The 25,618-nt window shown below is 36.2% G+C and overlaps 1 protein-coding gene across 1 annotated transcript in view; it reads left to right on the top strand.

The window, feature by feature from the left end:
* The window catches only part of LOC132103414 (eukaryotic translation initiation factor 3 subunit H-A-like), a 52,487-nt gene extending 28,445 nt beyond the window's left edge, over positions 1 to 24,042 (top strand). The window contains exons 3-8 of the mRNA XM_059508493.1: positions 236 to 403; positions 4,303 to 4,402; positions 9,892 to 10,041; positions 16,008 to 16,128; positions 21,627 to 21,759; positions 23,796 to 24,042. Coding sequence (XP_059364476.1) covers positions 236 to 403; positions 4,303 to 4,402; positions 9,892 to 10,041; positions 16,008 to 16,128; positions 21,627 to 21,759; positions 23,796 to 23,893 — 770 coding nt within the window. The 3' untranslated portion in view covers positions 23,894 to 24,042. The remainder of the gene's footprint in view (positions 1 to 235; positions 404 to 4,302; positions 4,403 to 9,891; positions 10,042 to 16,007; positions 16,129 to 21,626; positions 21,760 to 23,795) is intronic.
* Positions 24,043 to 25,618: the final 1,576 nt, after the last annotated feature.

Below are 25,618 nucleotides of genomic sequence, written 5' to 3'. Positions count from 1 at the left end.
TTTTGGTCAAATGAATGTGCACTGGGGAAATTTGTTATTGGGAATCCACCCAGCCATTGTTCTTCCAGTATCTCACTCTTATGCTCTCCCATGATGGACCAGCTTAAAGTTTTTTGCTTTGACTAATAAACGGCCCTGGAAATGTCAGACTTTCTTTACCCAGCACAATCAGTTCTCATAAAGCAGATATAAGCTCATTTTCTCTCTCATGCTATTTTCTCTTCATCTTTTCCAGTTCAATACCAGATGGAGATGATGAGGAGTCTCCGGCATGTGAACATCGACCATCTTCACGTCGGCTGGTATCAGTCCACGCACTACGGCTCTTTTGTCAGCCGAGCCCTGCTGGACTCACAGTTCAGCTACCAGCATGCAATCGAAGAGTCTGTGGTGCTTATTTATGGTGAGTCTCATTAGTTAATAACCCAAGATACACACAGTGCATTCATTCACAGGCTGGAATCAGCCGTGCGTTCAGGATTTGACCTTTGTTTTGATATTAAAATGTGCAAATATAATTCTTTTCAAGTGTTTTATATATAATATATATAATACAAATAATATTTGGTGGTCTTTGGACAAAAAATTAAGTAACATCTAGTTGAATATTCAAGCAGCGGTCTGGAATGATGTGTGCCAGCCTGAGAGTAACATTGAAAGACAGGGTGTTTTAATTCATCTTTGTGGTTCGGTCTAATCAAGTGGCAGAGAAATGAGTCACTCTTAGCCTTTAAAGTCCCCATGAAATCAAAATTTTGGGTGTTAGTATCAATATGTTAGTCTTGAGTTTATTTATAAGGCAGTGTGCTCCAAAACAGTGACTGTTTGCATTTAGAAGATAATCATTCAAAGCTTGCAGTTCATCTCTTCTGCAAAACGACTCCACGTCACATCGTACTTCATCTTATCAAATCTTCTGACCAATCAAACGCTGTCTAGAATCCCAAGCGCCTTCCCCCTGCACTATAAATAAATGCTAAAGTGTTGGCAGAGATCAGTCACTTGTTCACATCCTGTACAGAGAATGACAACTGGTGCACAATGTAGGCGATAGGGAACAATTCTAACAGGGTGAATAAGCTCAGTTGTTGTAAATGAGGTCTGGTTTTACATTGTTTCAATGAATGCCTTGAATGCAATGCAAGTGGCTTCGGATAAAAGCATCTGTCAAATGTGTAAGTATAAAGTGCATCCAGACCGTGTTTTGGTTGAAGGGTGTACTCCGGAAGTGGAGTATTTTTCTGCCCTGTATTCAACACACGGTTCACAGCTCCGGCTGTCACACTGCCGTGCCATTCTTTATATTTAATCATGCCCCCTTTATACCCATCAATAATGCAAGCTGATATATTAAAGGCTAAATAAAAATCTGCTTACATCTCTCTGCCTACCAAGGAAAGAAGTCTTGCAGTGAAGACCGTTTCAGTGTGAATTTAGCAGATCGGATCATTAAGAAAACCGTTTTGACAGGAAATGCATTGTGAAATCTTAGGTGCTTTTAATGCACCTCTTCTGTTTTTAATCCATTTAGTAGATGCTTTTATCCTAGTATTTATATAAATCAAGTTTATTTGCATTTATGACTTCATGCATTCCCTGTGATTCGAACTCATGACCTTGGCATTGCATGTGCCATTCTATATATTTTCAGCTAGATCTAAACATTAGAAATCTAAAAAAAAATGCCGCACTTCAATTCCAAAATCTTTTCCTTTTGTTGGAATTGGCTTCAGTTTTATTATGGTATTATTTAAAATGGCCACCCATGTCTCTAGATGGACGTACCTTTGGCAAAGGATGGACATTTTAAGAAGTGCGCAGGACCCCTCTGCAGGTCGGATGTGAGTGACCGCTCTGATAAGGACCATGTGTACATTTCAAAGCCTTTGACAACTCTCTGACAAGCACATTAATTCAATACAACTCTCTTACTAAAAGCAAAGGTGAGCTTTTGTGGTCGGCGCAGCTTGATTATGAAAACTGACAGCACCTGCATTCCATGATTTCTTTATGAAAGAAGGGTAAAAGGCTTCTCTGTGTGACCTCCTGCCCCTTGTGCCTGAGATTGGTTATCCGGCCAGTGAATATAAATGTCTTGTAGGTACTGGATGGAAGCGTTTGTTTTATGGCGCTTAACTCTGTGACATTTCTCTAAATGTTATACACCTTGTTCCCATTTCAGATGAACCATTAAAGGCATGTACTGCTTATCGAAGCTTTTTCCTCTTCTCAAAGACATTATTCAGTGATCATCATGTGCTTCTCATATTTAATAACAATCTCGAAAAATAACCCATTTCTGTTTTGGTGGTTTAAAATGCACCACCGTTACCATTAAGGCTGGATGATATATTTTTGATTTTGCTTGATCTATTTAAGCACATTGTAAATATTATCATTTTGATGCACAATTTATTTGGCCGTTAGGTGAACTAGTTTTAACAGGTTTTTTTATTATTATTTTATATAGAAATGTATTATCGAATGTTTTAATGTTATTTAGCATCTTCCAGTGAAGCATAGTAACTTTTGATATCACTTATTTAAATCGATGATATGGTTTATAAATTATTTTTTTTCTTGAAAATAAGTTATAATAGGTTTTATTTCTTTATATGGGTGGATGGGCTGGCTATTTATGCAGACAGCTGAACACAGTGGTCTCAGTGACTCTTGAACCGTTTTGGCTCACACAAGCACATCTGTATCCTGTAATGTATGGAATAAAATGTCGCTATTGCTTCTAGAAAAATATTTCACATTCTGTGTGAATTTCTCACATCTTTCTTGCAAATTGGCACCATCGGTCAATGTTTACATTTAAATATGATGCATGCATGTACATGCATGCTATTTTCCTCCATCTTTTTTTGCAGAGAAATGCATCCTAATATTCCATTGATGTTTCATCCCATGCTTTCTGCAGCACTTCATTTGGCATGTGCATTGTTAGTTTCTCACAGACCTTATAATCAAACTGGTTTTCAACACCTCAGATTCATCCATAAACCCATTTTAAATGTTTCCTATCTATTCCTTATTTTATCTTTTGTATCTTTTATTTGCATCTATTCTCATCAGCTTGAAACTCCTAAAAGGCCAGCAGCATCACTAAGCCTTCACGTCTTCAGATCAAGCTGAAGTTTAGTGTCTTGTTCAGTCAGACTGCAAGCCGAAGACCTGAAATGCGCCTGTTTCTCAAACTGCAAACTCTGATCTATATGTCGTGTTATTGTTGTGCATCTAGGTTGTCCACTCCTCTCTCTGTCCTGGTTATGGGAAGTCGTGGCCTAATGGTTAGAGAGTCGGACTCCCAATCGAAAGGTTGTGAGTTCGAGTCCCGGGCCGGCAGGAATTGTGGGTGGGGGGAGTGCATGTACAGTTCTCTCTCCACCTTCAATACCATGACTTAGGTGCCCTTGAGCAAGGCATCGAACCCCCAACTGCTCCCCGGGCGCCGCAGCATAAATGGCTGCCCACTGCTCCGGGTGTGTGCTCACAGTGTGTGTGTGTGTGTGTGTGTGTGTGTGTGTTCACTGCTCTGTGTGTGTGCACTTCGGATGGGTTAAATGCAGAGCACAAATTCTGAGTATGGGTCACCATACTTGGCTGAATGTCACTTCACTTTTTTTAAATCCAGTCATCTTTCTTCATACGAGACTGCAGATGCAGACAACAAAAGCCTGCTGAGTTTCTAGGGAAAGCGGTTTCTTTTTGAAACCAAAATTGGACTTGTAGAAAAGTGTGCTCAATATTTCAACAGCTGAAAAAAGGCATTGTATAGCCATTTCCACACTTCATTAAACCGCAGAACCATTCTGAACAGAGCTGAGGTAATAAGAAATGTTTCTGTAGTGCCAAATTAGCCATCATTCTGTTAGGATGAGGGGTCACAGCGGTTTCTGAGTAGACCGGAGTGATGCTGTGTGCAGGTAAAGACTGAATGGAAAGCCATTGTTTCAATCAGGGTTTATCATTTACAGCATTAGTTTTGTATTTGTTCAATTCAGTGCTTCCTCTGTGAGCAAAAGTCAAAGAAAAAAGCCTATTAAAAATGTGATTCCCTTTGAACACCCTTTTAAATGGTAGTATTTGTTGAATGTCATTGAAAGATTAAAATATAATGAAACCGAATTATAGGTACATCGCTCTGCCCCAGTATCGGTCACTGATGGAGTCTTTAGTCTGTATTGCTCAAGAAATGATTCCTTTTGAACCATGCAGAATTATATTTGGGATTTAATGCTACTGAAAGCATTCAGTATATGTGCATCTAGCTTAATTTTTTTTTTTGCTTCATAGATCCTATAAAGACGGCGCAAGGCTCTCTTTGTCTGAAGGCCTACAGACTGACCCCTAAACTAATGGAGATCTGCAAGGAGAAAGACTTCACTCCAGAGGGGTAAGACTCTGGTTCAGTTCTTACCAGCTTACGTGCTTCATTCCACATCCTTTTACTTCTGTTGCTTCCTTTTCCGGTTTCCATTAATCTGTCGCTAATGGGAGCCTTCTTTAATGGGCACAAACAGAAATGCGTCCCTGCTCAGAAGGAGCCATCAGTGAGAGGCTTTTATTCGTCATGATGGGGCGTCTTTAAAGGAGTAGTCAGCACTGTCTGCCAAAAAAACAAATGCACAGAGTTTACAACCTCGCTGGCTTCTCGGCAGATGGTAATTGATTTTGAATTGTTGCTAGACATGAGCCTAATGGGGGCATGTATCAGCAAAGCAGTGACGTCTGAGCGATCAGGAGAAAAACAGCGATATAATGTCTTTCGCTCGGGGACTGAAGCGCTGTAGGGTTAGCTGCGGGTAAAGAGGCTTCTTGGATTCAAGTCAACACCAATCCTATTTGCTTTATTAATGTGTGTTACAGAGCTTGTGTACTATTCATGATCTTTAAACCCTTTTCCAAAACGTTTTAAATCTTTCATTAAAACGACCGCCCTTTTCAACTAGATCTGGGTGATCTGTCTATATACTCAAAGTATTTTCCGATGTTTTTCTGGTAATGTGAAATTTGTTTTTTGCAATTATTTTTTTTCAAGGGATCAATTAGGGCTGGGCGATATATATAAAAAAAAAAAAGATATCTCGATAGTCAATTTTTACGATATTCGATATATATCTCTGTTTGCATTTAAATAATAAAAAATAAAACATGATTTTCTTTTGCCCATTTAAAAAAAAAAAAAAACTATTTAGATTAAACAGCTAATTTAAGCAGTTAAAAAATCTAGACCAAGAGATCACTTACTGCTTTTTATTAAATGAATACATGTAGGCCTATATGTAACTGAAGCAGTGCAAATTAAGTAACAGTTACAGAAAGTGCATTCTGTCAACTTTTTAGTGCATGCAATTGACAATTTAAACTATGCAACTGGGATAAGTATTTTATTTAAATTTTTTTAACAAGTTTTTAAGCTAAAAACACAAGTCTGTCAACTGTCTGTGGTTTCTCTTGGATGGGGAGCTAGTTGCTGAAGCACATAGCTATTTCTTATATATAAATGTATATATAAATGAATACCAAAGACTTTTGCATTCTCTCTGTCTATATTATGGAAACTGGTAAACATATCAGTGAAATTCCCCAATAGTAATTCCAAATGGCCATAGCCTATGTTTCTCTATTCAAACATCAGCGGTCGAGTAAGTGCATTTATTTTGCGATCACAAATGCAAACAATACATTTTAAGATCTCACGACAGAACACAGACCGGCTGAACGACGCTTTCATTAGATTGCTCAATTCCAGCTTGTTAGTGTTTTCAGATTATCGTCTGCGGCTCTTCCGCAATGAGGAGTGAGCACATGCGCATGGTTGCCAGATTGCTTAAAATAAGCAAACACCAGGCAGAAAATGTATCCTTGTAACACTGGAGCTCTGATTTAAACTCTTGTTATCTGGCAACCGCTATCATTACAGCTCTCGTAGTAGAGGGGCGTAGAGCAGTCAGCAGTTACAGGTTCCTTTTTTGGACATTCGGCGCGTTCTTTTGGGAAAGTATGCTTGAATTTGAAATATTCGATATTCCCGATATATTCAAATTGTAAATCGTCGTCAAAATTATTCCGATATTATCGCTAATATTCGATATATCGCCCAGCCCTAGGATCAATATAAACTATGTAATCTACTAGAAAAGAAAAAAATAAAGTAATATGCTTTCAGTGTTATCATCATAGTTCACTTAAACTGAAACTAAAAATTTTTAACCAAAAAAAAAAAAAAACTTGAAATAAAATGTTAAATTAAAATATAAGACTTATTTCAGCTAAATACCAAGGAAACATTTATCAATTTAATTTAGTTTAAAATAAAAAAAAAAACTAAAACTAATGAAAATTAATACAAACTTTTTGTTTTTATTGTTAGATAATGTGTATAAACTATACAATATGAAAAACAGCTCATCTCATTTTTATTTATTTTCATATACTAAAACTAAAACTGAAATAAAAATGTATAAACTATATAGACAAAAAAAACTAAAACTTACAAAAATACACACAACCAAAATAAAATGAACCAAATGATAAACATTTAATAAAACATTAAAAAATATTTAATAGTATGCGTGTGTGTGTGTGTGTATAGAGATATATAGAGAGAGACATTTTTTTGCTTTTTTGTTTCTAACTGATCTGTCTGCAAATACCTGTATTCACACAGAAACAGGTCGGATTAAGATTTAAAATGGGCTACACTGGTTCATGTTGACATCAGACATGTTCTTATGGTTTTTGACCTTGGCGTCTGCCAGCGCTCTCAGGCTGGCACACATCATTCCAGTCCGCTGCTTGAATATTCAACTAGTTAAGGAGAGCAACACTATTGATTATGAAAATAAGCTTCTATTTGTCTAGTGAACATAGCTGGCTGGGTCAACATGATAGATGCATACAAATCGCTTGTCAGATTCATGGAGAATATCAATCTAAAACTGCTTTCAGGGTCTGTGAGGCAGCGCAGTATTGATATTCCTCAACTATTCTTCAGCTCCTCCATAATTTTCTGCAATTCAGCTTGATTTGCAGAACATACAGGCTCATTGAAATGACAGATAGTGGTCTGGGCCAGAGGGTCCAGTGCCCCTCTAACTGCTCCAGAGATGAGATGACACAAGTGGTCATCTAAAAGACAGATCGCCATTTACACCTGGTAATAACGTGTCTCTCATTGAATTGCATTGATTGAATCGAGGGGAGGGTCTCTGTTTTCTGTCTACTTATTACATCGGTGTATGTATGATGTATGTTAGGAGAGCATAAAAAGCATGCACACTGCTTCTCAAATTGTAATCAAAAAGCAAACATGTATCGAACAAAATACTCTTTTTCTGTTTGTATTTAAAACAATTTCTGGCATGTTAGTTTTTTTGGGGCTTACCATTGAGGTAAAGTGTAGTGCATGGGTTGAGGACCTGCTAATGTGAATCAGAGAAGAAAAAAACTACTTTGGGCATGCCGTGGATGTAACAAAACTGTCTCATGGCTATGCCTAACAAGTTGGCTAATGTCTAAAATTAATTCTATATAAAAAAAAAAATTTGTGAGTTTTTGCCTAATTTTTCTACTTAAATGTTTGAATGTTAATTCAACAAGCATAAACTAATCTCTTCATCAATGTATCAATTTCATTTAAACTTTATTTTAATTAAAAGAAATAGTTGGCCCAACTTTATTACATTTCATTTGCATTTTTTTTTATGAGTTGCTGCTACACATATTGTTAATGTTGTAGATTAGATTTAGACACTTTTATTTTTTCTTAAAATAATGGCGCATACAGTATTTAAAATGTAACCAGTAGTGATGAGTTAATTTTAATATCTGCAAACTGAACTGTGATTTGTCGTCTTAAACATTTACATTTAGTCATTTTGCGGACGCATTTATCCAAAGTGACTTACAATTGGGGGTAATACTATTTAGTGTTTTATAGTTGCCTTCACATTGTTCACCTGACGTCTGAATCAATATTTAACTGAGCTAAAAATCAAAAAATATTTCTGATTATCAACGATTTATCAATATGATCCTGAAGATCCAATTGTGCTTTTTTTTTTTTTTTTTTTTTTGGATGACAAAAAATCCAAAAAACATTGTTTACACGTGAGTGTGGATCATGCTTTTTTTTATTTGAAGTAATCATGATTTTTACTGATCTACACTTGCTAAGAATTGGTTGAGTGCAGTGATTTCACGTTTTTCATCCCTGTTGAAAACAGTTGTGCTGCTTAATTTTTTGTGGAAACCGTCATACTAGTGTTGCTTTCGTCATCGAAAATGGACTAAATATCGTCGTCGACTAACCTTTATCACGTGATGAAAACGAGATGCAATGTAAAAGCTGGTCATGTGACGATGACTAATTAAATGTATAATGCAATATTGTCGACGAATAAATACGAGACTAAATGTGGTTTACAAAATAAAATCTATGCTAAAATGTCTCTTCATTGACAAATCAAGACTAAACGAAATGTTTTGTCTCATTTAGTCGTAGTATTATTATTATTATTATTATTATTTTGCAGTATTTCTGTTTCTTGTGTCTCACTTCAGGGGCTGCATCAGGTTGCACTGTGCCAGACGCAGGCGACATCACTTCCTCAAGCCCCACTCGCAGCATTGTTTAGAACAGCGGTTCTCAATTCCCGTCCTCGAGACCCACTGCTCTGCACATTTTGTATGTCTCTGTTAACACGCCTGATTCAGATAATCAGTTCGTTAGAAGTGAGTTCCGTGCATGAACTGTGTTCCCATTGACATGGTCTCTCTACACGGTATTCATTACTCCCTACTCCCCGAGCAGGGGAAATCTGTTTAAATTTACTTCACTTCGCAACATTCATTCACGGATTTGTGCTGCGCAATGTCTTCACACACGGAAGTGTGACAGCATATACCTCGGTAAATAATAAATAGTTTAAATTCACATCTCGCACACTTCAGTGCACTTTGAATGGAAGATATACATTTACTTCGAACTGGAATCATGGATGAATATCCTGTGATGCCCACTTCGCAGGGCACTTGTGTTCGAATAGAACAAACGTCTGAAACGATAAGAAAGGCATACAAAAATGTGTGGAGCAGAGGGTCGCAAAGACTGGAATTGAGAATCGCTGATTTAGAAGACGTCAACAAACAAAGTTAAGTGTGACACAGAGAAAGGGACCGTGTGTACTTCTGACATGTTTGGTTGGTAAAATAAATGTAAATTCAAATCGGAGAGTCTTCCTTGTCTGGAGTGCATGTATTCCTGAGTCTATACGGTAGCAATAATATAATAAGATAAACCTTGTTTGAAATGGGTTTAGCTAAAAGAAAGGTTTGGTTTCATCTATACTGCTAGGTTCTTAAACTATATTGGCATTACTAAAAAGAGACTAAAATAAAATTTTCTTTTGACTAAATGGCATCAGTTTTCGTAGACTAAAACTAGATGAAAATAGTCATGGATAATTCTTACTAAAATAAGACTAAAATGCTCAGACTTTGTTGACTGAAACTTGACTAGACTAAAAAGAATATGAACATGACTAAAACTAAAAAAAAGCTGACATGGCAGCTTCACACAAAGATTAGACTAAAACTAAAATTAAAACAGGCTGCCAAAAACAACACTATGTGATAATTTTTTCAGAGTTATTTAACAAATGGAAAGTTTACATTTTAAATGAACCGGATTGAAATTAAAAAAATATTTTGTAACATATTACAAATGTCCCTTTTTGATCAATTAAATGCAGCTTTGCTAAAAAAAAAAGTATCCATTTATTTTAAAAACTATTTTTCAATGGTAGTGTATATTTGTTGAAACCGTATTTTCTTAATAAATATGTTGGTATTGATGCACAGTTCCTCTGTTTTTCTCAGGCTGAAGAAGGCTTGCATTGGCTACGAGATCATGTTCGAGGAAGTCCCCATCGTCATCAAGAACTCGCATCTCATAAACGTGCTCCTGTTGGATCTGCAAGAGAAGAGTACGGTGGCTGACAAGCACGAGCTGCTCAATCTGTCAAGCAGGTCAGAATCAACCCTGTCCTGAACTCGGTGTTCAAAGCACCAATTTTGGGAAAAGATTTGTTATTTTCTGATTTATCTCGTCAATCCGTGTCTTTTAAGCCTCTCTGCCATGGCTCTGTTTCGCCCAGGAAGTTGACCGTGGAAATGCAATACTCACTGACAAGGCCTGACGGCACAGTTTAATCTTGACACCCGAAATGAGACTTGCATGTTGCCTGGACCAGACCGTTATAAAAACCAGCCGTCTGGGAGCAGAGAAATGCTACAAATGTGAATCATTCCAGCTATTTTAACATTTGAATTTAGTTGCTTTCAGGCAAATACAAATACAAACATCACACCTCGGATTTAGATGTGTATTTTGCATCTAGTATATCACCATTTAACCAGTATAACCAAAAGCTGTTTCTTAATTGGTTTTATGCTTAATATTGTGTTAATATTAACCATATAACCAAGTGATAGCGGAATCTGTGCCAAAAATACTGTAGAGTTTGACTGGATGTCAGTTTATAAGCCCATTTATTGTGCCCAGTTATATGGTTAGTTGCAAATTATTTTCATTTAACATAATTTTTCCCCATATTACAGACCAATGGCCCACCAGATGAGAGCAACTGACTTAAAATGACGTTGTCTGGGGTCCATTAATGCTTCTTGCTGGAGCTAAACGTTTTATTCTCCTGCAAATAGTCTTCTCTTCCAAATTAATTTGGCTAATCCAGTTAGATTCAACTGAATTTTATTACAGACTGAGTCGGTTTCCAGGAGAGCGGTTCCCAGAAATGAGCCCCATTACGTTCATAATGAATTTTCTTTCCTTTTTCTTTTTTATTTTACTAATATAACCAGTAGCTTTAAGGACACTATATTAAACGTGTTGAATTTAAAGGAAAGATTAGTGTCTGTAAAAGAGGCGTATTCTACAGCATTTTTTCACTCTCTCTATGAAGTCCAGGGTTTGTTCCACTGAAAATGTTGTAGTTTAATTTTGCATGAGCATTTTTTATGACTCCTACAAATAAACATTGTTTTGCTACTGTACCTTCAAGTCTTCTGTATGTAAATTATGATGTCTTGTGATAGTCTGACATCTTTGCATTGGAAAAGAAGTAATGTCTTTTTTAGGTTGTTGAAAACGGAGTCTGCGTTGATATGCAAATGTGGCTGTTAATTAGTGGTTGTGACTTCATTCTGAAGATTTGTTTTTTTTTTTTGTTTTTGGGTTTTTTTCAGTCTTTTTTTAAAATTTAATTATTTTGGGATTTTAATTAAGCCACCACTCTTTTCTTTTTTTTTTTGCGCTTATTAATGCATGTAAATGAAAATCATGTGATCACATGAGGATGATGTGACTGAGTAATGATGCTGAAAATTCAGCTTTGCCAAATAATTATTTTAAATCATAATTTCACATGACTGTTTAACTACATTAAACAGTTGACCCCAAACTTTTGAACAGTAGTGTTTTCTTGTATATTTAGTGTTTTAGTGTTGAAAACATGCCGTGATTATTTTTAAATTGGATTTTAACTGCAGTGTAGTTTTGTGAATTAGACACATTGAGGCTGTTTGGTTCCTCTGATTGCAAAGAAATCACCCTTTCAACCCATTTCAGAGCATAAAGATAAACGCCGAGATATATATAGAATTGTATCAAAATGGTGAAAAACATCAAGATTAGAGCTGAAACAACAAATCGATTTAATCGATTAAAATCGATTATTAAAATAGTTGTCAACTAATTTAGTCATCGATTCGTTGCTAAATAACTTTTATTTGCCGTAAGCGGCTCATTTCGTGCATATTTCAAATCTGCAGTGACCAAAGTGTGGCAGTAATGAGCCACCGGAGGTTTTACTCAGCCAGTACAACAGGAGAAGTAGCGAATAGCCAATAGCTGGCCTCGTTTTATGTCACGTGCTTCCCGAACAGCGTCTCTGCAGCATTTAGCGGGATGTGGGAGACTGGGAGTACTTTACATTGAGCCTTTAAAAAAGAAGAGTAACCTGTAAACTCTGCACTACTGCACTGTTTAAGGGGACGTTCACATATCCCGTCTTTTGCGCGCTCAAGTTCGTTATTTCCAACACCGCACCGCATCGAGTTAAAAACATTTAAACTTTTCAGAATGCCGCAACCGCACCGCGGGTCATGTGACAAGAACTAACCAATCAGCTTCATCCTTTCCCGTAACAACGTTAAAAGCTCAGTCAAGATGAAAGGAACAGCTGATCATAGTTGTATATGGATTTCCATTTTGAAATAAATTTAGTAGCAGAGCTACTGCAAGCGATTTTTTTTGTGCTACAAATCCATTTATCCTTTGCTGAAATTTCCGCGTCTTCAAGGAGAGAGCAAGGAGGTTGCTTAGCAAAGGCAGACGCCTCAGGGGCGCTTCTGCGCGAGCGCTTTGGAAAGAAGGAGAAAGCGGTGCGCCTAGCGTTTTCCACGCGTTTTAGGCGCGATATGTGAACGGCCCCTAAGACTTTTATTTGTGCAGATTCTCCAGTACAATGTTGTTTGCAAATGTTTAGTCGTAAAAGCTGATAACATTGCTTTTTAACAGTTAACATTTAAAGCTTTACAAACATGTTCTGTGATCAGTTTGTCGTTTACCAGTTCAAAATTCAGTCGTGCAGCCTAATTATGACTGAATGAGAGAGGTAAATGTAGATATTTGAAATGCACTTTTTTTTCTAAGTATTCACTGCTCTTTTTCACACAGCAGGTTTTTTGTGTGTGTCCTATTTTTTTTCTGGACAACCTTCTGATGGATTTTACTTTAAATTGTGAGTTCCATTCAGGTTTCATGCCATTGGCACTTTTTTTGAAGGATTGTTTACAATTTCACAGCATAAGCTATAAAGCTGTTTCCCAGTAAATAATAAAATACAATGCACTGCAATTTTATTCTGTTTTATCCTTATTCTTCGTGAAAATATGTTCTGAAAGATTCCTTAAGCTTTGTTCAGGATGTTAAACTACTTTAGGAGCTCTAAGGACTGCCATGGTGAAAACATTATTTGAAATCTCCTTCAAACACAATAAAACAACTCCAGGTATATTTTTGATGAGGATATGACAGTGCAAAATGGTTAAAATCTCTTAAATCTATGCTGAATGATAAAGACCATTTATTAATAATTTACTTGGGGGAAAAATGGAAAAACTAAAATATAAGTACATAAACCGATTAATCGTAAAAATAATCGACAGATTAATCGATTATCAAAATAATCGTTAGTTGCAGCCCTAATCAAGATTTTGGCTATATCACCCAACTCTGATTTACATAGCACACTGATCTCTCTTATTTCGAAAGAAGAGTATGAAATCCCATTTTTTTTTTCCCCCTCTCTGATTAGTCCTCTTTAATGAAGGTAGGAACTGGAAATGTCATTTCTCTGACTGTTTATGCTCCCCCAGCAGACACAGCTGTTCAGGCCTCTCTTCCGAATCAGACTAATTGATAGACTAAACACTTGGGATGCGAGCAGGTGTTTTGGTCTTTATAGTTAATGCTTTAGAAGTCGGCACAATCTTTGCCATTTTGAGTAAGTCTTTCATTTGTAATTCAAAACATCCCAGGAGTTAGTGTTTAATAGGCCCTGCTGGTGAAATGATTCAGCCTTCCCATCAGCACTCAGATAATGATAATGTATTCAGCATGTAATTTGGGTCGTCTCGTGTACAGAGATGCCCTTTCCTTTCTTGGCAAATACCAATAGGTCTATAGAGCAGATGTGTCACTCCAAAAACACAGAGACTTGAAAGCATGTAATGATGGATGAAAATTGTCCCCATTTGCTTGCCCATAATGTCATTTCAAAGTGCTGCTTTTTCCTGTGAAACAGAGGAAGACTGTAATTGCACAGAAAAAGTGACCAGCACAATGGAATGTGGGCTAAAGGGTGCAGAAGTGCTTGTTCACTAGATTCTAAAGACATACAATAGCTTAAAAGTAATTCGAACTCCTTGGTGCACTCATCGAAACATTGCTTGTTTGTTGGCTCTTTTCATTGAGTTGGCTGATACAGTTCACCCTGAATGATTGAGCTGATTTGCTCACAATAGATTACCGCTCACTAGAGGAGCAATCAGTGATTTAATGGATTAAATTGTGGTCTTTTGCTCACAAATCTTTGTAGGACTTCAGAAGTATTGGAATTTAGCACATGAGTCATATGAACCATTTTTGGGATATTTGTATGTCTTCAATCCCTTCAAAGAGTGGCTAAGATATTCTGTTTCACAGAAGAAAGAGTCAAAGAAAGGTTTGGAATAACATTAGGGTAATTCAATGATAGATTTTTAATTCTTAGTTGACTGTTCTTTTAAAATGTATTTTTTTTTTCATTGATCTTATCTAGATCTTGACTTTTGTTCTAAACTGTTAAAAAAAATCTGTGAAATGTATTGTAAAACAAAATAAATTTATCATTTAAAAATGTTAGTAACTGAAGTAGTGTAGATAACATTTTATTGTAAAAAAAAAAATAAAACCAATTAAGTGGTAGTTCACCGAAAAATTTACTGTTAATTTACTCCTCCTTAGGCCATCCTCATTCATAAAATACAATTCAGTGGCTACTGTCACTTTGAGTCAACAAAAGCATATACAGTCAAGACAAAATTGATACATGGCTCCTGATGATATATTTAATCCAGAGCCTCAGACAAACGGTATATAAAATATTTTGACAACCACATCAAAAATGCAGTAGAGAGAAAGCCACATGATAAAACAAAGTCCATCACAAGTAGTGTAAATACTAATAAAAAGACTGTGCATAGTGTCATACAAATACAAAACGCCATCATAACACACCACACTAAAATAAGGTAATAAATAATAATTTAACTACATAATGTATAACAAAACATAACTGATAAGGAAAAAATGAAGAAACTCTTATTTCAATGAAAATCCATCAAATGTGAGCCATCACACAGGGTTCACTGTAAATTATGATTTGCTCTTTTTACTTTCAGAAATTGCACATGTAACAGTATTTCAATGTCAAATTACATGAATATATCATTACACCTGTTGCAGTTCTCGCTGTATATAGTAAATCTTCCTGTTATCCATTTACCATTTGCATAGTCATTTTTTTTGGCGACAATTACAATAATTTTACAGTGCATCATTAACTTTTGAAATCCAATTTGCAGCAGTGTGCTGCTATCTTCAAAGTGTTTTCAGTGGCTGGTGTCATCTTTTTCCTAACGCTCCTGAATGTTTTTTGGAGGGCTGTGTGATTACACATTATCCCCAGATAAAAATGGAAATGACTTTTCTTGGAAAGCCTAATCTTGATTTAATAAAGCAATTCACCTGGCCTTTGGGGAGTTACATTTGAGGTTGAATGGCTCTGTTCCAAACCCTGATGAGCCTTGTCTTGTTTTATACTGCATATATAGACCGCACTCTTAATGAAATTGCACCTGCACACACTCTACATGGACAGAAACTTTCATTTAACATGCAAATAGCACTTTTCACATAAAGAGCTTGGCAGACTTGACTCAAGTTTGGTGGAATAACAATTCGGGAATGCATTAGGGAATTTCTTTCTTGATGAAGGATGCATGCAATTGTTTAGAATTTGTCCAAAAGCAACCTATGTTGCACTTGGAACAGATTTTGTGTTGGCACAGCCTCCTAATATGCTGCCTACATAGCCAGCTTAATAGGTTTTGGAACAGAGCCGATCTATCAGGCAAAGGTTTAGATGGAGATACTTGGTGGCCCCTCACAAATCGGCACATGCTACAATTAGACGTCTCCCTCCATCCATGTAAATTCAGAGCAGATAGTCATCCTTATCAGACACATCATGCTACTGTCATCTTGGGTTTTTAATTGAGTTGAAGATCAATGTGGAGCAATTGCGCTTTGATGTGCAGTCAGCCGTTTATTACGCAAACTTTGACTAAACTATGTCATTCTGTTGCCATAGTAACCACCTGGAAAAGAGCCTTCAGCTGCTGATGGACCGCGTGGATGACATGAGCCAGGATATCAACAAGTACAATACATACTGCCGCAACCTCAGCAAACAGCAGCAGCAGAAGCAGCAGGTACATTTGCTTTCTCTCGTCCGGTTCTTTCTCAGTGGTGTCGATCTGATGCACCACCATTCCCTCTTAAATTGGCTTTTTAAAGTGCATACTGCAGTGCCATTTCAGCCCGAGTCGTTGTTTAGAGTGGCTGAAATGTCTAATTACATGCCTGGGAATAAGAGCGCAGGTCCAGAAGAGGTTGATTGGATGCACATGCACTCTTGAAGGAAATGCAGGAACTTTGATATTAATGCATTGTGTTTGAAAACTGCTTTTTGTAATCAATACTTTTGAAAGTAAAACCAACAAAGCCAATGCAAGATGAAGGCGGCATCATGCATATGGATTCATTTCAATAATGCAGTAATTTAAGGATGCATTTCTGTTAGTGACTTTCAGAAAGTCTGGTCTGGTCAAGCTCAGATGCATAAACTTTATTGATGATAATGAATAGTAACAATTTACAAGCAAAAGTAAATGGTAATAGTTGTTTCTCTCCAAAATGATGTCACTTCCTAGAAGATGATGCAGTTTAAATTGGCTTTTGTAGTTTAAAGAAAAATTTAAAATGGCCTAGAAAGTGATTTTGAGGCAGGAATCCCCAAAAGTCATCACTGTTGTTATTATTAACCAAATCCTATTCAAACTGTTTTCATTCATTGAAATATAATCTAATTAGATGACAAATGTAGACTTAAAAATCTTAAAATGGCAAATGCTGCCTCAACTAACTGAAACAAAAGACTTAAGTACTACAACACAAAAAAAAAGAAACACATACGTTTATAGAAATACTGAAAAAATGCACACAAAAGCACACAGCATAATTACAAAAACTTAAATTTAAACTGAAAATATAAAATTCAAAGCTAAATCTACATATTCGACAATGCTATAGTAGTTTATAGACAATACAAAAATGACACTGCTATAAATTGAGCAATTAAAATGGTATTCCCAAGAAAGTTTTGTTTGAAACTGTTCTAATTTAAATATGAAGAAACTCTGGGAGTATTTCTTAATAAATTCCCTGCTTTTCATGTTAGACGTAAGTTCAGCACCTGGGGACATGATAAAAATGACATGCAGTCAAACCTAAAGAGTGAAATTATTATAAAAGTCTCCCTTATGTTCACTTACTAGTTATATGGCGATAAAAAAAAAATCGAACTAATGTCATTTCCATCTTTGAAATTATTCGTGTAGTACAATAGATGGTTATTTAGGGTTCAGGAGGACCATCCAATTTACAATCCTTACCCGCTTCAGATTCATAATTTGATCCATTTCGCCAGGCTGACAGATCAGCCAAAATGACCTTGATATTTTCAGGTTTTTGCATCACAGGCATTGAGTAAACATGAGTTCTGAGCACCAACTGAAAACTGAAAAGGAGCGTGAAAATAAAGGACGCTTCTGGGTTCATTTTGTATGGAGTTGTTTTAAATCTGACCTCATGTAAGTAAAACAGGATCATTTGAAGAGAGGCCACCCTTGAAATCAGATAACGCAGAACCCTATTTTTCAAGTCGCTCCATCATAACATGTTGACACGGTAGGAATATGACCGAAGCAGTGCACATTTGTCAAAGTTTCTGTTTTTGTTCTCTACATTGGAGAGCTTGCTCTTCCTAGACAGAAATGCTCTGGCTATAGTAAAATAGAAAAATCAGCGATGGTCTTGGGCTGAAAAATGAGTAAAGAAAAAGCACTTCAGTGAAACATGTAAATTAGTTTGAAATGCCTGGCTAAAATACTAAAGGCTTTAAAGGGATCGTTCATCCAAAATGACTTCTGTTTGTGTGTGGTCTGAAAGGAGATATTTCACAATGTGCTAGTCATTGTTTCACAAACGAAAGTGAATGACTGTTAAGCTCCAAAAATGAGGAAAAACCCATAGAAATGGCCTGTATAATGTGTGCATTATATTTTCAAGACTTAAGCCATTAGATAGTTTTAAACCAAGGAACAGGCAAAAATTTAAAGGAAAAGTAAGTTTTGGTCCTAAAAGCATCAAAAGCTGAGAATTATACTTTTATGGTGCTTGAAGGTGTTTTGTTTGTAGGTTTTTTTTTTTTTTGTTGCTTGACTGCATCAGAAATGTTGCATTGACAACAAAATGAAATGCAATAAGTTGAAGTACCTAAATTATTAAATTAAACTCAAATTAAAAATACAGCTAGATAGAAATGACAAAATTAAAAATTACAACAAAATTACTAACTTAAAGGGTCATTCCACCCGTGGAGACATGAATCTGTATTGAAAGTGGGTCATATATGTAGTAGAATAGTATCATTTTTTTTTTTTTTTTTGGTCCTTCTGGGCCTATAAAAGGCAGAAAATAACTTTTTAGAGCTTGTGGACTGTAGACAACAATCTCCATAGTGCATTGCAATGCTCAGCTCCGCAGGCCACTCCCACTTCTCCGCCCATCAATGTGGATTATAGTTGAACACTCCTCTACGCTACCGATTGTAAATTATTTGGCACAATTTGTTGTGAAGAGTTATTTTACGACCCAATTACTGTTTTTGTGACAAAATGGTGTGCACTTGCATAGTACCGGGATGTTGTTCAAGAACAAGGAAAATACCCGGAGTAAGTATTCACAGATTCCCGAAAGATACGGACTTGTGCAAAAAGTGGCTACGGGCTAACGTTATCAATAACCCTAAGTTCGGTGAGGACACAACACTTTAAGCACTAAAAAATCAGACGGCGTGCAGTTTACATTTCAAGCCCGAAGATTATGTGCCTAACCCCCTAGGATTGAAGAGACCCGCGCTTTTGAAAAACGCAATTCCTTCAGTATTTTCATTGCCAGATGATGACGACGAAAAGCCAGGAACGTCGGGAACCACCAGCTCTAGCAGCACTAAACGCATTTGCCTGGAGGTAATGTTATTTCTGACTAGACTCTATTAGCAGCTAGTGGCTACTGAGAACACACACTGACATTGTCGTCTGCTGTAAAGAAACACATCTCCTATGATTTTTCTGTTTGCGAACTAAATATCTTGTATGTTTGCTCGCTTGTTGTTTTAATGTGTCTGCCTCAGTAACTAACGTTACACTTGTCAAGAAATGAGTAAGTAGTTAGTATGTAACGTAATAATGTAACGTTAGACACTTAGCTAAAAGTTCTATATAAGTTTGCTATTGTCGATGTAAATCAACCATGTTTTACTGTGTTAGTTTGACGCTTTTCATGTTTTTTTAGCTGCTCGTCGCTGTACTGTGGCTCATAAAGGTAGCCACGAACATCCGTTTCTAACATAACTTCGTCTAAATCAAAATCCTCCCCAATGCATCCGTCTGAAAAATCAGTATTTTTCTCCAAGTTTCTCCCGGTGAAATCAAACGCACGGGCACTGATCTGTGATAGGTCTGTTAGCGCATTAGGTACAACCCCCTATTGGCAGACTACTTGTGCTTGTAGTCTTTACAGAAATCCACCCTTTTTACACTTCCTCCTACAATGACGTCAAATGACGATTTTTGCGTCATTGTAGGAGGAATTGAAAAAGGTAAATAGTGGATTTCTCTCGTCTCAGGGGAAAATGAGAGAATGTTGCACAACCATTCAATAGTATGACTGGTTTTCTAACAATGGACCTCTTAATGCAAATGGGTGGAGTGACCCTTTAATATAAAATGAAACCTGAAAATATAAAAAAAAAAAGCTAATTAAAAATCTTGATAAATACTGTAGTATATACATACAAATAACGGATATAAAATTATCAATTAAAACAATATTCTCAATTTAAAAAAAACTAATAGAAATGTTAATAAAGACAAAAGCACATAAATACTAAAACTAAAATGAAACATGAAAATATAAAAATAAAAGCTAATTAAACTGTCAATAAATGCTATAATAGCTTATACGTAATACTACAATAGCACTGTAAAATGATCAATATCTAGATTCTTTTGTCTAATTGAAAACCATTTTTCCACCCACTTTCATTGGATGGAAAAGAGTACCTGAGACAGTCTACTTAACCTCTCCATTTGGGTTAAAGTCGTGGTTGGTTTTGAAATGGCTTCATGGTGCATAAATGATTTTATTTTTGTGAAATATTGAATTTTTTTTTTCTCTACGCCTTTTGCCTGTTGCTCTTGCCTCATTAGCACTTTGAAAAACAGTGCTTTCTTCCAGAACAAAACACAGTCTGCAGTCAGGGGGATGTTTCTCCAGTGAGATTTCAGTGTTTATTAGATCGCTAGCACTTCCTGTTTGACAGGATGGTTGATCCTTTCAAAGAAATCTAAAGGGTGCCCTCAAACGGCGCTGTAAATGAGGCCAGACCCCAGCAGCTTGGTCACGATCAGGTCACCACAACGGCTCCTATATCAAGCACGCTGAAATCTGCCATAATTACTGTTGTCATCGATCATATCCTTCCTGTCTCCGCCTCCACACAGCCCTGCGCTCGCCGGTCCCCGGGTGAACCATATAAACCAAATGACCCGCATCAATCACCATTTTATATCAAAGAGAATTGCCGCTGTGTTGGCAGTTTGCATTCCTAAATCATATGCCTAATTTAAACAGAAATGGCTGGTATCCTCAACGGTAACAAAAGTCGCACCAACTCAAATAGGATGTGGATTCCTCATCTTTTTTTCCATGAATATCCCGTACATAAATGTATCTACTGCACATTTAAAAAAAAAAAAAATACAAAAAATTAAACTGTGGATTAAATGAAAAGATGCTTCATATAACCTTCTATGAATATTTAAAATGATATATATTAACCTTTTTTCACAGTTCTTTTTTTATGTAATTTATTTATTATAATTTTTTTGTTCTTTTTTATTTCTCTATATTCCACATCCCGTTTCTTCATACTTTATATATTTTTCTATTTAATTAATTTTTTTCATTTTCTTTCCTATTTTTATTTACTACTATATTTCATTTAGTTTATCCTTTTTCATTCTTTTATTCTCTTTCTTATTTGTACCTTTTTTTTCTTTTCTTTTTTTATTATTAGTAGTAGTTTAGTTAACGGTCCTTTTTATTCTTTTTATTTCTCCTTTAATTTCTATTTAAGGTTAGGGTAAACAATTTTATCATTTTATTTCCCTGTTGTTCTCATATTTCTGTTAGTTGTATTGTTTTTCTTCTCTTTCTCATCTATTTATCTTTATAATTACCTATACCCTTTTATTAATTTTACTTGATTAGCGCTGTTATTTCAGTTTTTGCTTTGTTTATTTTTGGTGTAGTTATTTATTTGAAGTATTCTTTTTCTTTACATTTAAGTACTTTTATGTTTCTCGTTTTTCTTTTCTATAATTTGTTTTTATTTATCCATTCCCTTTGTATACATATTTATTTTATTTTTGGTTCTAGACTTTATTTGGGACTTTGTTTTTTTTTTTCATCTTTTAAAAACCTTTTGTCTTGTTGGTGCTACTTGGGTCACTCCCAAGTTTCTCCAGTTGATTTAATTTTTTTACCTTTTCTTAGCTCATTTTCTCTTTTCTGCATCCTCTAGTATCTCCAAAGGAGGCAGCAGGAAAACACCCAGCGGCAGAGTCGTGGAGAGCCTCCATTACCCGAAGAAGACATCAGTAAGATGTTCAAACCTCCGCAGGCGCCTCCGCGCATGGACACGCTCCTCATCGCAGGTATCCAGGGGGTTAAACGGCTTTTTCTTCCAGCCTATTCTGCAGGCCATTGGAAATTTATAGTCCTATGTCTAGAAGAATTGATGCATGAATTGATCCATTCAGCAATGAATGGATCCGTTTAAATGGGAATGGGAATAACTGCAGGTCTTAAATCTTCACCATGTACTTATCCCGATGGAGTTGCAGTTAGATTTGTATCTGACAACCATCATCTCTGAAGGGGATGATTAAGTACTAAGGTTGTCAATAGTCCCCCCCCTCCCATATATATATTATATATATATTTTTTTTTTTTGTTTAAAACCTGCATTGTCAATATTGTAAAAAATTGAAAAAATTAAAACATTGGCAACTTATAATTTTGTTAAATATACTTTACAGAAACAAATTAATCATTAATATAACTTTCTTTCTTTTTTTATGATCTGGATATTAAGCAACTCAAATTCAATGACTCCGCATACAGTGCAAATCATTATTTATTTGTTTGCAATTTTCTGAATCTATCTGATGCACCAAGGCCATTACAAGTCATTCTCACAATTATCACAAAACCTCTTATTAGCCAGTTAAAAACACCTTGACATGTCAAATAAGCAAAATTTGCAGTGTAGAAATACAGAATCCTTGGTATCCTCCTTCCTCAAAATATAATTGTACTTTAGGGGATTTGTGGTGCTTTATTGTTTTAAAGTAGTTATAATCCATTTATTACCTAGTAACCGCTTTTGGCACTATTCCGCTGCACGGTACAGCTTGGCTTGGTGTTGTGTTCACTCCTCGCTGGCTGTGCTGATTTAATCTAGCGGGTCTAGTGTCTCATGAAGCAGCTAGTGGCAATTCTCTCCAGCAAATCAGTGATCAGCAGGGTTTACATGTCACAGTTTGGTAACGTTATGGCTCACTTGGAACCCAAGTCGAGGTGGTACTGAAAAAAGTACCAGGTACTGTACACAGTGGGAAAACCCCCCAAAAGCAAGCCGTGCTGTACTATGCAGTGGAAAAGTGCCATTTGTGAACACAAATACAGCACCTTTAAGTTGGAAATTAAAATTTTAGGTTTAAGTTTTTGACTCTACTAAAGCATAAAATACCATATGTTAAGTTAAGATACTTGTTTTTCTGAATAACAATGCTACAGTCATTTATTCTCCTTTGAAAATGTGCGTTCCGTGCTGGAATGCGAGTTTCTGTTTTGGTTTTTGAAACCTGTCCACTCTGCAAGTTTACCCAATTGTATTTCGACATCCCGGGTTGCCAGTTGGCGGAAAACACAATACATTTAATTTCATTCACCATCAAGTGCGCTCGTTCCTGTTGATGTCGTCAATCTAGCAACCTGTGCTTGTCAAGTCTGAGCAGGAAGGGCCAGGTGAAAAAAAAAAAAAACCTCCAATATTTTGAATTTGGACTCCAATACCTAGTTCAACCACTCAGTGTCAATCCTACAATACAGCACCTTTAAACTGTCATATATATTGAATGCTTTGAAGCACAGACTTAAGTTTGGTCTCTTTTCAAAGAAGATACATGACAGAATTTTGCTAAAGTGTAAAACATTTGATTTAAAGCAAATTTTAAGTTGATATCTCAAAAAATGAGCTTGCAGAAACCTTTTGTTTGGGCATAGTACCAGATGTTTCCACTAGATGAAACCACAAGGAGTGATTTTTCTTTATTTTTTCAGGACCGTTCAAACTTTACTAAGCATGTCCATGTCTAATCACGTTTGTGTGTTCACATAGCAAGTGCCAAAGCCTTTACTAAGTTTCGTACCATTGCAGTTATCTAAAAAATATATATATATATATTTAAAAGAAAAAATGTTCACTCCAAAATGACCAGAAATGTGCGGTGCTTGGGCCCCTCAGGACCAGGATGGAGAACATTATTATACACCAAGTCCTTGACATCAAACTCTGGCTTCTTCAGACCATTGCTGTGTGGACAGTGCTATTTACTCCAGTTGAATAATCAATAATGTTTGTTCTTGTTGTATCTAATCAATTTGTTTCCCTCTGCTTCTTCACAAGGACAAGTTAACAACTACTGTCAGAACATTAAGGAGTTCACCTCGCAGAACCTCGGTAAACTGTTCATGGCAGAAGGACTGCAGGGCCACAGCAGCTAGAGAGACGTCAGGACTGACGAAACGGGGATACGAGCGAAACATCTGCCTTTTCCCATCTCTAACATCTAACAAAAACCATTACAATGAGCTTAAAGGAAGATCTTGTACAGATTTTTGTCATTTGTACAATAAAGATGTATGCATCTTCATTCCAGTCTTTTTTGGATGTTTATTTTTTATCCAAGTTGAAGCATATGTGCCAAAGAATCCTGCTTTCTGATTAATTGGCAAAGCTGGAAATAAACTGGTAATATCATTGAAGTTTTCTCAAATTTCACTTTCAGACCTGCTTTAACACTGGGCTTGTGCACTCAATGGCTCTGGTTTAAGGTGTTTTAATGAGGCTGTTGGATTGGCTTTAATCACAAATAATTATGTGCACTATGAATGGCGTACAGCAGTGCAATTCTTGCTTATGATCTTCCACAGCATGTTATCCGCTCGGGAGCCGGGCTGCAGAATGTTTAAATGTGGTCTTTGGTATGTAAAGATTTTCATGTCACTTCAAACAATGGAAGAGTGATTACGTGAGATCAGAGGTCGCTGAAAAGATGCATCTGCTGTCGATTAAACTGTAGTTGTAAAGACACTTTCAGTTAGTTGGCAAGAAGCAGTTTGTTTCTGTGCATTTTAAAGCATTATAGGTGGGCTCTTGACATGAAAGGTAGGTTGCAGTATTATGCAGAGAAGCCAATGTCGGAATGCATTACAATTAGTTGGAAAAATGGCACTACGCAGAGAAGTCAGGAGAAATGTTGTTTATTAATATACTATTCCTATGAAACACTTTTGGATTCTTTTTAGCTTGGCAGCATGCCAATGGAAAACTAGCAGCTGTAAAGCATCCTAGATCAGACACTTGTGGAGTCAGTGCTGTTAAGATGATGTAGTAACTATACCATCAGGCAAAAATATTTCTCTGATGCCCATTCATAACTACCCATGTGTTCTGATTCAGTTCAGAATATATAATATTGGAGTTTCTATTTGGACCGCATAGTTAATCCTATTCATTCTCAGTCAAAATAAGACCCTTAGGTTTGTAATGCATGAACATGATTAAATATATTGATGTGTTATAAAATAAATGTAATATTTGTATTGCTTTTGTACAAGTGATATTTTCAGTTTTATAGTTTCACCAATTTTTTTTGAGTCTTTTTAATATAATTTACTATATTAAATCAATAATCCATTAGAAGCCGTGGTTAACAGCTAAGCAACATCTATATATTTTTTTCTTTTATTATTCATCTATATATATATATATATTTCTTTTTCTTTTATATTTGTATGAAACTTTGTTGTCAGTAATGATGCTTCTAACATCAGCTAGTCGTGAGGATGTGATGTCCAAACAAACTTCGGGACTGCATGCAGAACTTCTCAATCATCTTTAAAGAGTAACTAAACCCTAAACCAACTTTAAGTTAATGAACTGTAAGAATGGGGCTTTATTAGTGCTGTTCATTGATTCGAGTAACTTTTTTGACATTGGAATATAAAGTGTTTTAATTCTACAATATATGGTGTAAAAACGTCTGAATGCTGCCCTCTTCAGGTTAAACGGTGGCTACGGCAGTTGATTTTTCCTATTGGATGTTGCGGTGGCAAGTGACGTAAGCGGTGCCAGGTGACGTATGCAGTTTCCAGCTCACCACGCCCCTTGGTACGAGATACCGCGCCCTTGGCAGTATAAAACCATCTTGTTCCGTCAAAATCACT

Source organism: Carassius carassius, chromosome 24, assembly GCF_963082965.1.
Source record: "Carassius carassius chromosome 24, fCarCar2.1, whole genome shotgun sequence".
Lineage (NCBI taxonomy): Eukaryota > Metazoa > Chordata > Actinopteri > Cypriniformes > Cyprinidae > Carassius > Carassius carassius.
Note: the sequence above shows the minus strand (reverse complement) of the source record. Positions and strands in the feature narration are given on the sequence as shown.